General features: G+C 42.0%; 1 protein-coding gene across 1 annotated transcript; it reads left to right on the top strand.

The window, feature by feature from the left end:
- The first annotated feature begins 468 nt into the window (after positions 1-468).
- Positions 469-12,343, top strand: LOC106562243 (aspartate aminotransferase, mitochondrial). The gene is made up of 10 exons (XM_014127000.2): positions 469-678; positions 3,416-3,572; positions 4,231-4,359; positions 5,892-5,951; positions 9,225-9,386; positions 9,577-9,681; positions 9,901-10,051; positions 10,165-10,330; positions 10,512-10,662; positions 10,821-12,343. Exons 1-10 carry the CDS (start codon positions 596-598, stop codon positions 10,941-10,943), a joined length of 1,287 nt encoding a protein of 428 aa, XP_013982475.1. The 5' UTR covers positions 469-595; the 3' UTR covers positions 10,944-12,343.
- Positions 12,344-12,751: the final 408 nt, after the last annotated feature.

The following is a 12,751-nucleotide window of genomic DNA, read 5'->3' on the forward strand; positions in this document are numbered from 1 at the left end:
AGTAGAGGAAGAGAGGTCAAGGGGGAGGGATCCTGAGAGGAGTGGTGTGAGTAGTAGATGTGTACCAGTACAGAGGGATAAACCATCAAGTGATATATGTTTCAGTAAGATTGGATTTTTGCCATTTATAGTAATGGTTATCCACTGTACTGCAGGGATAGAACGTAAGTTGCACAAAATTGAGGTTGTGGTGGCAGCTGTAGAGAGGTTTTTGGGTGTGCGAGTTATGACATCAGAAAAATTACAGGGTGTGTTAAGCGGTGGTGTTCCATCCTTTCAGGCTGTTGGCCTGAAGTAGGACTAAATATATTTAAATAGTGGAGTATGGTATTTATTAATACTTTTTGTGAGTGTAGTGTTAGATGGTAAGGTATTTGTTGAATAATGTTGAATATATAAATATATTTTTTTAAACAAAGTATAAGGGAGTTACACTCCAGTCTAGTAGGTGGCGATAATGCAGCATTTATTGGATGCCAACCGCCGTTGAACCTCATCGAAGAAGAAAGAAGCGTGCGTGCGTGCGTGCGTGTTATCCCTCAGATTCATATGCTCACTCTTTGCATTTTCTGTCATTCTGCGCCTCGACTCAACCATGTCTCTGTTGAAGTCCAGCAAGGTAATCTCCAGTATTGGGACTTTCTCCCCATCCCTGGGAGTTTTGTCTACCCGTAACAGGTAATACCAGACATGCAATCTCTGCACTGTCATGTTTGACACGTAGCTACTTTGGTAGTTTGCCATTGAATGAATAGCTAGCAGCACTTAGTTAGTTAGCTAGCTAGCCAGCCATGCCGCAATGACTCAAGTGGCCTAACTTCAAATTTACAGAATGGGTGTCCAAAGCGGTCAGGCACTTACGTCTCTCATTGTAATTTAGCTATCTACCTAATATTTAAATTACATTTGATTTGGTTTGATAACTGACTGAAACTCGCATTTATCCATCAGCCGCCTGTCGTGACTGACATTTCTCGTTCATGTCTTTGGGTTTAGTCAAGTCATACTTGTAAACTTCAAGGCTCAACCAGTTCACTGACAATCGAATTTGGCAAGGTTACTTTCCAACTATGGATACTGATACTGTTATTTGGTGGCTCTGTAAAAATATTATTCCGATTTTAGTGGCAGGCTATCTGTATGTTGTCGTCATATCATAGTGATCATTCACTACTTCCTGTGAAAGGTAAATGATTCCATTTAAAAAATATATTTTTAAGTCGCAGTAGCATTTTAGCCTTTGAGATTCGACATTTTCTCGGTTTGATCTCCCTCGCATACCGTAGCTCCCTAATTCTAGCGTGATCATTGGTTATCATGTGCAGGCCCCTGGTCGCTGATTGGCCAAGGGATGTTCCGGTTTCTACTGAGATGTGACCGCAGTAACCGGTGTCCTTTCGCTTTCCTCTTGGAGGGCAAACTCTGTTTCTCACTTATAAGATACCGCTTCACATCTCTGGAAAACAGGCTGTGTTCGAAAAGCATCAGCAAATACACTCTGCATCACTGTCGGGTTTTGTTAGAAGACCGTGCGCCGAGTTAAATTATTCTCATTCAAAAAATAATTTCGGTCTGTATTCAAGTACATTTTAGTCCATTAGCAGGCTAAATTCAAGTCTGTGACTAAACATTGGATGGCCCCTCATTGGTGCTGTCATAGTGGCATAAATAGGACTCAGTCAGTGTACTCCCTGGCCAATGAAGTGTTTACCAAGCATATTTATGTTTGCTCGACATCTCACAAGTTAAAATGTACAAAGGTTCTGTGTATGTAGATCGCACATACTGCTGATAATAGTAGCAGTATGCACCAGTGGGTAGGCTGATAATATACCCAGGTTCTTCTCACTCTGATAACAGATTTGTCAGAATCAGATAACAAGTATTCATATTTGTTATCAGTTTTACTGATTGAGGATCTGATTTTAATGTGCAGTCCCAATGTTTCTGACCGGCTTAGTGTTCAATTTTAGTCACCTGAGATCTTTTTGTTATTGGACAATGGGCGTTCTATAAGGATGTTCTATAATGCTATGTAAACAGGCTCTATGACAGGTGACTGACTGTTCAGTGTGTTCCCTCAAACTCAAGGTGGGTGTCATGTCATCTTTCTTGTCTATAGTCTCATGTTGCGGTCTTGGCATTGCTGCCCTTTGCGAAGCATTCGGCTCTAAGTATTGCTGTGATTTCCAGGGTGTTTGAACACAACCGTTGAACCTGAATCTCAGTGAGCTGCAGAGTATCACTGCTCAAGTCATAGTGGCTCACCACTACATTTGACATATCAAAACATACTACTGTACCAGTACGCACTGGTGAGTAGCATCAGACACAACACGGTTTTAGAGAGTGCAATGTTACAGAAGGCTCCAATAGAAATGTAGGCTGTCTAAAACAGATGTGATTCTCTGTTGGGAGTCTTGCTGTGAACTTACATTTAGAACATTGCATGGGAAAAAAATGTATCTCTAGTTCAGCCTCAGCAGGCCTATAGCCTCCAGTACAGCAGTGAGAGGAATATGTAAGATTAGAGGTCCTGCTTGCCCCTCTTTCAGAGGTCATGTGGGCAAGGTCGTGTGTGTGTAATTATATTAGTTCCTGAACTGGGCCCCTGCTAATTTTCTGTTCTTTCCTCCTCACAAGACACATTCCATACAGGGGGAGATAATCGTTTTGTGTGTGAGAGCATATGTTTGCAGTGCCTGACCTTCGTGTGTGTGTGTGTGTGTGGAAAGGGAAGTGTAAAGTATTGGATGAATAATCAGCTTGGTGGGGTCAGTGTGAAAGGAAGACCAGGCTGTAATAACAAGATCCAAGGATATGATGAATGAATGTGTTCTGAATTTCAAAGAACCAACCGTTGCCTTTGTTTCAACCACTCTCCCCCTGCCCTTTAGAGCTGTCATTCTGGTAGTGTAGTGGCGATGGAGAGAGATGTTCATGTATTTTGTGCAGTACATCTCCTCCCTTTTAGTGACTCCCCCTAATGCCATCCAACCCGGGCCCTTCACCTCGACTGACTTCAGCTGTGTGTAGTGGTGATTTTGTAGTGTGTGTGTGTGTGTGTGGATTTCTGCTGTGCAGGGACTGTGTGTGGATTTTTGCTGTGCAGGGACTATGACCAGGCATTCACCAGGTCATAGTCCAGAGTGTTGGTCTACTGTGGGTGGTTGGTGCTACTCTCCTCTGGTTGGGTGAGAGCAACTGTTTCTTGAGCAGATTACAGTACTGTTTACTGTTGAGTTTTAGTCTTTTATTTTAAGTCCAGTTTCTTGGAGAAATATAAGCCTACATTGAGTGATTAGAAAAATAAACTCATCCATTGGTGTCCACTGTGAAACAAATAAGAACACAAGTCTTCAAAATGATAAATTAAGCTGCTTCTGTTTGTTTCTCCCCCTACCCTCTGTTGCAGTTCATGGTGGGGTGGAGTTCAGATGGGCCCCCCTGACCCCATCCTGGGGGTGTCGGAGGCCTTCAAGAGGGACACCAGCCCGAAGAAGATGAACCTGGGGGTGGGGGCCTACAGGGACGACCACGGCAAACCCTTTGTGCTAGATTGTGTCCGCAAGGTAGGAATACCATGACAACCAGTGTAACTACCCAGGCTTCCACACACACAGGGACTAGATAACTATCCCCAGTTTCACCCAGCCATTCATATTTTATTGCGACTCACTCCTCAGAGGAAAGGTGAGTAGCTACGCCAGCTCTTATTGTTTTGTAATCCCGAGCTCAGCATTGGGGAAAGGCCAATCCAGTCACACTGCTATTAGCCCTTTTATGTAAGAACCGGATCAGTTAACAAACACGTAGAAGCATGAAGGTGGTTTTCATGTTATTGAGCTGATTCTCACTATACAAGCTTTTGTGGAGTTGCAGGCCTTTGTGTTTCTGATTGGTGCATTTCTGCACTGTCATCCTGAGCTTAACTTGTATAACCATATGGAACCACTATTACTGTGTAGATGTATGTTTGCATACTTTATGTATGTAAGTTTGAGGTGCAGGCTCCAGCAGACCCATGTGTTAGACATTAACAGTATTTCTGCATGGTTGTTCTGAGCTCAGCTCACGCAGCCATGCTAAACCCCAGCTGTGTGTGTTACGCTATTAGCTCTGATTTGGCAGGGCTTTGGATCAGTCAAGAAGTGGATGCCGAGAAAATGTCACCATTAAACTTTTCTACTTGCTCTCACACTCACTATTTCCCTACCATCCCCTCTCTAGGCAGAGGCTCTGATTTCTTCCAAGCAGTTGGATAAGGAGTATCTGGCCATCGGTGGTCTGGGGGACTTCACCAAGTCCTGCGCTCTGCTAGCCCTGGGGGCTGACAGTGAGGTCCTCAAGAGTGGCAGGGTGAGTGGATGTGTGGGTGGTAGCTTGAAAGCACATTTTCTGTCGGTGTATTAACCTCTTGGGGCTAGGTGGGACGCTAGCGTGCCACCCGTGGTGCACTCCATCAACAGCAGGTGCATTTCAAGAGCGGCAAATTTGAATCCAAATAAATGTCAAAATTCAAATTTTTCAAAAATACAACTATTTTACACCATTTGAAAGATAAACATCTCCTTAATCTAACCACGTTTTACGATTTCAAAAAGGTTTTACGGCGAAAGCATAAATTTAGAGTATGTTAGGACAGTACATTTACAAGAGTTGTGTGTAATGTTTTGTCAAGTCAAAGACAGGGTCACCAAAACCATAAAACCAGCTAAAATGATGCACTAACCTTTTACAATCTCCATCAGATGACACTCCTAGGACATTATGTTAGACAATGCATGCATTTTTAGTTCTATCAAGTTCATATTTATATCCAAAAACAGCGTTTTTACTATGGCATTGATGTTGAGGAAATCGTTTCCCTCCAATAACCGGCAGTCAAGTCAGCGTCACAAATTAAATAATTACAATTAGAAAACATTGGTAAAATATTATATTGTCATTTAAAGAATTATAGATTTACATCTCTTGAACGCAATCAACTTGCCAGATTTAAAAATAACCTTACTGGGAAATCACACTTTGCAATAATCTGAGCACTGCGCCCAGAAAAATACGCGTTGCGATACAGACTAGACGTCATGTTGGGGAGATCTAATATCGAAAATACTATGTAAATAATCCATTACCTTTGATTCTCTTCATCAGATGTCACTTCCAGGTATCACAGGTCCATAACGAATGTAGTTTTGTTCAAAAAAGCTCATCATTTATGTCCAAAAATCTCCGTCTCGTTAGCACATGATGTAAGCCAGCCGGACTTCTCGTCATGAACGAGGGGAAAAAATATATTTCCGTTCGTTCAAACATGTCAAACGTTGTATAGCATAAATCATTAGGGCCTTTTTAACCAGAACATGAATAATATTCAAGGTGGACGAATGCATACTCTTTTATAACGTATTGGAACGAGGGTACCCAACATGAACTCGCGCCAGGTGTCTAATGGGACATCATCGTTCCATGGCTCTTGTTCGGTCAGATCTCCCTCCAGAAGACTCAAAACACTTTGTAAAGGCTGGTGACATCTAGTGGAAGCAATAGGAAGTGCCAAAATATTCCTAAACCCCTGTGTTTTTCAATGGGATAGGTTTAAAGTCAATACAACACATCAGGTATCCACTTCCTGTCAGAAAATGTCTCAGGGTTTTGCCTGCCAAATGAGTTCTGTTATACTCACAGACACCATTCAAACAGTTTTAGAAACTTTAGAGTGTTTTCTATCCATATATAATAAGTATATGCATATTCTAGTTACTGGGTAGGATTAGTAACCAGATTAAATCGGGTACATTTTTTTTTATCCAGACGTGCAAATGCTGCCCCCTAGACCCAACAGGTTAAGTGAATGATAGAAATGCTATTAACATCTCTCCTCTCTTCAGAACATCACTGTCCAGACCATCTCAGGAACCGGCTCACTGTGCATCGGAGCCAACTTCCTGGTAAAGACCTGCCTCTTAACAGCTAAACAGGAATTTTGTCAAGCAAAAGCTATATGAACATGGCGATAAGCCAGGAAAGTACTTGGCGTACCTAGCTAAAAAGAGAGCTGACTCACAGTCAATTGTGGCTATTACTGATTCTGATGGCAATCATTTATGAAAATAAGTTGATAAATGACTAATTTAAGAAATTTTATGCAAATCTTTATGCCTCAGAACTGCCAAATGACGCACCCAAGTTAATGGAGAACTTATTTTCTAAGATTGAGCTCCCTACTATCTCCGAAGAACAGAGGTCTCTCCTTAATGCCCCTATTACTGAGGAAGAGATAATGTTCGCAATTAAGAATCTGCAAAATGGTAAGGCCCCAGGACCAGACGGGTTTTGTAGTGAGTTCTATAAAGAGTTCCATGGCCTGATCCTTGAGCCATTGCGTGATATGTTTAACCACTCATTTTCAAATGACCAGCTCCCCCAAACGCTGCGAGAAGCCAACATATCACTTATTCGCAAAAAGGGAAAATGTCCGGAGTCTTGTTCCTCGTACAGACCAATTTCCCTTCTGAATGTGGATAGAAAATTGCTTTCTAAAATTCTAGCCACAAGATTAGAGGACTCACTGCCACTAATTGTGAAAGGAGACCAATCTGGCTTCATTAAGGGCCGTAGGTCATGTAACAATGTCAGACGGCTTCTTAATGTAATTCAAGTCTACCAACGAAGTGCTATGGATGGTCTTGTGCTCTCCCTAGATGCTGAGAAAGCATTTGATCGTGTGGAGTGGTCTTACCTATTCTTTGCTCTAAATAAATTTGGTCTGGGGGACAACTTTATAAAATGGGTGAAAGTTTTATATGATGATCCTCAGGCTGCTGTCCTTACTAATGGACTAAGGTCAAATAGCTTCTCTATACACAGAGGTACCAGACAGGGCTGTCCTTTGTCCCCCCTCCTATTTGCACTCGTTATGGAACCACTGGCCGAGGCCATCAGGGTAACGCCTGCTATACAGGGGCTGCTCATTGGTGATGTTCACCATAAAATAAGCTTGAATGCTGATGATGTCCTGATATTCATTTCTAATCCCGAGACTTCAATCACATCTCTTATTAATATTGAATTATTCAGTGAATTCTCAGGCTACAAGATTAACCTCACTAAATCAGAGGCTATGCCACATGGTAACCTTCACTCTGTACCTAATACTTCTCCCCCCTTCCCTTTTAAATGGTCTCCCTCAGGTTTTACGTATCTGGGTATATCTGTAACTCCTAAATTCCAACAAATGTACAAAGCCAATTTTGTTCCCTTGTTTGACACAATAAGACAGGATCTGGAGCGCTGGAACTCTCTTCCGATTTCATGGTTGGGTAGAATATCCCTCTTGAAAATGAACATTTTACCTAGGCTACTTTACCCAATCCAAATGATCCCAGTATTACTCTCCAATAAGGTAATAAAGGATGTAAATGGATGGCTAAGTTCCTTTTTATATGGAGTAAATGCAAGCCAAGACTAAAGATGGCAATATTGCAGCTGCCAAGTTCTATGGGTGGCTTGGATCTGCCCAATATCAGGTTCTATCAGTGGTGTGCCCACCTATGTTATATTTCTGACTGGATCACAAATGATGACTCCTCTATTTGGTTAGACATTGAGACTTCTCTTTCAAAATACCCTTTACAGGATCTTTTATTTTTCACAAGTTTCAAGTCTGTAAAAGATCACTGTAACAACCCCATTACACTTAACACACTCAAAGTATGGAGGTCAGTTCAACGTTTCCTGGGAAGGTCCAAACTAACCTCTGCTCTTACCCCAATTCTTAACAACCCAGATTTTGCCCCAGGATTGCTGGATGCTGGCTTTAACGTTTGGCTTAATAAGGGCATACGCAGACTAAATGACTTATTTGCGGATAAGATTTTGTCATTTGAGCAGATGGTCGAGAAATATCAACTCCCAAAGCAGGACTTTTTCCGTTTCCTACAAGTAAGACATTATATTCTGAAGAGCACCACCTTGATTGGCAACCCTGATATGTCTGTCATTGAAAGAATGCTTTTTTCCCCACAAAGGAAAATGTCTGTTTTATGATGCTTTAAGGTCCTTTTCTGCTGTCGATACACAGAGGGTGAAACAAGTGTGGGAGAAAGAACTGTCTGTTACTATTGACGAAGAGATGTGGGAGGACATTTGGAAATATGCAAAAACAATATCTATATGTAATCGTACTAGAGCAATTCAATTAAGAATAATACACAGATTGCATATATCCCCAAATCGCAGACATGCTTTTAGCCCCTCTTCCTCCTCTCCTCAGTGTCTTAAATGTAAAACTGATACAGGCACCCTAACACATTGTTTATGGTCATGTACCAAAATACAAAGATATTGGTCGGGTGTTCTGCAAGAAATTGAAAAGATCCTAGGGGGCGATCTAGAATTGGACCCAGTCTCTCTACTGTTAGGTCTCCCTAGTAGGCATGTAACTTCTGTGGGTAAGAGGAGGCTTTACAACATCCTTACCTTCGCAGCGAGGAAAAACATACTTTTACAGTGGATTAGTGATAAGGTTCCCTCTATTAAAGATTGGCATAAGATACTATTTGAATGGGTGCCGCTGGAATATGTGACATGTACTTTGCATTCTAAGACAGATCAGTTCTACAAAGTATGGGAACCTTATCTAAATTACCTAGAACCTGAAGTATCAGCTATTATGCTGCGAGGATTCTCTTAGAATGGTGATCTATGTATTTCAGAATTACACTGTACGGTCCACGTGGGGAACTCAACTTCTTGGTTTAAACTGAGCGTAATTTTATTTTTTTTAAATTTCTGTTTGTTTGTTTAAAATGTATGTATTGAGAGACGCAATGGGGGGATGGGGTGAGAGAAGTGCCGAGCGGGGAGAGGAAAATGGTGTGTATACATACGGATATGTGTAAGTGAGTGCTGTTTTTTTTGCCTGGTCTTTGTTGTTGTATCTCTTAAATATGGGTGAAAATTGTGAAACTCCAATAAAAAATACTGTTACAAAAATAGCTAAACAGGAAGAGAATGAATGCACCTACACTACCACGGTTCCATTTGGGCCCATAGCCCCCTAGAACAGTGCACCAGCCTATACATGCCTGAAACGACTGCCTTCTCTATAATATATATGCATCACAAATGATTGTGTTCTATAAAACAATAATTTCCTCATACTGGTAGTACTGCGGAGTGTGTATGGTGTCAGTCAGTTAATTCATTATATTTTTCTCTAGTCTCGTTTCCACAGTGCGTCCCGTGACGTGTACCTGCCCAAGCCCTCCTGGGGGAACCACACACCCATCTTCAGAGATGCTGGCATGCAGCTGAAAGCCTACCGCTACTACGACCCCTCCACCTGCGGCTTCGACTTTAACGGGGCGCTCGACGACATCTCTGTGAGAGAGGGATGGGAAAGGGGGGGTGCGGTTGTATGATTCCACACTGACATGGAGGACCATTACTACGTCTTCTGTGATCTGTTTTTATATTGTATTGTTGACTTAATAAGGTTAAGGTGTGGGGGTCAATTTTTTTCATGAGACTCCGATTTGAATGTTGGGTAACACTATTTTCCCTCTGAAACAGAAAATGCCAGAGAAGAGTGTGATCATGCTGCATGCCTGTGCCCATAACCCCACCGGTGTGGACCCCAAGCCTGAGCAGTGGAAGGAGATCGCTGACCTGGTGAAGGTGAGTGTGCTTACCATAGATATGAAATACCTCAATGGTGATTTCTCTGTAAAGGCCCTAACTGGCTAAAGTCTCTGTCACTATTGGGACTATACTGCTGAAGAGCTTTACTGCCCAGTGCCTACAGGTGTTTTGTGTGAAGACTGACATCTTTACTGTGCCAGACAACACACACATGGTCCTAATAATAATAACTCCTCTGTTCTGCCGTTCCTTCAGAAAAGGGACCTGTTGGTGTTCTTTGACATGGCCTACCAGGGCTTTGCCAGTGGAGATATTGATCGTGATGCCTGGGCTGTTCGTCACTTCATCGAGCAGGGCCACAACATTGTCCTGTCGCAGTCGTTTGCTAAGAACATGGGCCTCTACGGTCGGTCTCATTATACACACACAAAATTTCACTCTCAAACTATGGTATTGACATAGAAGGGTAAAAAAAAAACTCCCACCGGTGTGGTATCTTACCTGTCTGTGTGTTGACAGGTGAGCGAGTGGGAGGGTTCACTGTGGTGTGTAACGATGCCGAGGAAGCTAAGAGGGTGGAGTCTCAGCTGAAGATTCTGATCCGGCCAATGTACTCCAACCCTCCAATGAACGGAGCCAGAATCGCTGCCACTATTCTCAACACACCAGACCTTTATAAAATATGGTAAGTGTACATACACACACACATACACACACACACACACACAAATGTTGTTTGCCCATTTCACTGATGCTGTGATTTTATAATGTAGCTGACCGCCTGGGAAGGTATCGGAGTGGCCTCCTGTCTCTTCCATTCTGTTTCCTCATCAACTCCCCTGATTAACCTCTCTCTCTCTACACAGGTTGGAGGAGGTCCACGGCATGGCCAACCGCATCATCAAGATGAGGGAGCAGCTGGCGGCCAACCTGAAGAACGAGGGCTCCACTCACAACTGGCAGCATGTCATCGACCAAATCGGCATGTTCTGCTTCACAGGCCTCAAGCCTGAACAGGTACACACAAACAAACGACCACACCCACTCTTTATATCCACACCTGTACCTTACAAGACATTATTATATTCATATTGGTCATATTCATCAGTTGGAATTAGGTTCTAGTATAATGATAAATTGCGTTGAGTCCAGTTGTTTGTGTGCGTCTACCCCAGGTTGAGCGGCTGACTAAAGAGTTTTCTGTGTACATGACCAAGGATGGTAGAATCTCCATGGCAGGCGTCACCTCTGGCAACGTGGGATACCTAGCGCATGGAATCCACGCCGTCACTAAGTAAAAAGGAGAATGCTGGGAGGAACAGTGGGGTGTGGTGGCGCTGGACACAATCCAAAACAAAATAAAAATGCCCCTTCACCCATCCCTTACAGAGGAGCTGGACATTCTTTAAGACTGTCAATTGTTCAACTTTGCCCTCAACCCTCCTTGGGGTAGCGATGTTTAATGGTTAGTTCCCTGTGACCTCCCCAACGAGGCCACCATGTCAAAGTTTGTTTAATGATGGTCCAATGATCTGCCCTACATTTGACTAATGAGCTGATGTCTGATGTCTCTCTTCTACACTTATTAAACTTTGACATACAATAAATATTAATTAACTTAATAAATGGCTTAATAATGACAGGTTAATATTCTCTTTTAAACCTGCTTTGCCTGCTGTGGTCCAAATTGCTGTCAGGCTACAGATGAGTTTACCAACACTTAGATTCTGTTGTGTGTGTTAACTGTGAACTCTTGTCTGTCATTGCATATTTTATGTAGGATGTGAAAGTTCAACTTTTCCTCAACAACAGTATAGTAGCAGAAAACTCATTTCCAGATAACAATTAGTTATAAGATTGTCTGGCACTACTTTTAGATGAGATACGGTAATTGATATTTTAGTATGCTTTAGAAATGGACAATGTATGATCATTCTGTCCTTTCACTCAGCCTCTGTGTTGATGAGTGAGCAGCCAGCCAGTCTTAAATGCCTACTGAATGTCCCTCAACCCCCCCCCCAAGCACTTGGTTTATGAGGTTTTAAAAGTGCAATATACAGAAATCACTCTGCCATTTCCTGGTTGCTAAAATTCTAATAGTTAACCTAATTTAAGTAGACTTGTTTTGTCAATGTGTAGAGAATCATTGTACCATCTAAACCGCTGGGAAATATATCTTAAATAACCAGAAGTGTTGTATTTTCAGCTGGTGTACAAACTGGAAGTAAGATGCAAAAATGAAACTTAATCGTAAGCAGAACAGATCTACTGCTTCTTAGACTTGCTTTCAATGACTGATCTATAACTAAACATTTCTATGTGAATTTGTTCCAAAAAGTTACAATTTGCAGCTTTAAAAGGATAGACTGTCCTATGATGGTGCTCTTGTATTTCCACAAGAAAAGTCATTTCACAAGTGTTATTTAGATCACGGGGTGACTCCTATCCCCTCCGTTTCAGAACCAAGAGGTTAAAGAACTTTTTTTAATACATATAAAAGTTGTATAGACAGTGTTTTGCACTAATGATCAGCCTTCAAACATTTTCTCTGTGTGTCTTTCTGATTGTAACAAGACAGATTGTCTACTCATGAAGATTATTGTCACCATGTTCGGTTTAGAGCAAAATAATAAACCAATACGGAGCATCGGTTATGTCTTTCTCTGAACAATTAATAAAACATCTATAATTGAAATAACTGGGCTTATTTTGTAGTTCTTTCTAAAAAATTATATTGTCAAGAAACTGAACTGATACCATTGGACTACGGCAGTGATTCCCAACCTTTTAAGTTACTGTACCACCAACTGAATTTTGCTCTGGCTGGAGTAGCCTGAAGTATCCCCTCCTGCATTTTACCAGTAGGTCTATTGTCTCATGAATCTTCTCAAGTACCCCCTGTGGATAGACCAAGTACCCCCAGGGGTCCTAGTACCCCTGGTTGGGAACCACTGGACTATAGTGTAGGACATGATTTTACTATGTAAATCATTGGTTTTATTAGACACAAAATACTCTCGTTTTATGAAGATGTATCTGCCGTGCACAGGAGGTTGGTGGCAAATTAATTGGGGGAGGACAGGCTCGTGATAATGGCTGGAACGGA

The sequence above is a fragment of the Salmo salar genome, chromosome ssa11 (genome assembly GCF_905237065.1).
Source record: "Salmo salar chromosome ssa11, Ssal_v3.1, whole genome shotgun sequence".
Taxonomy (NCBI): Eukaryota; Metazoa; Chordata; class Actinopteri; order Salmoniformes; family Salmonidae; genus Salmo; species Salmo salar.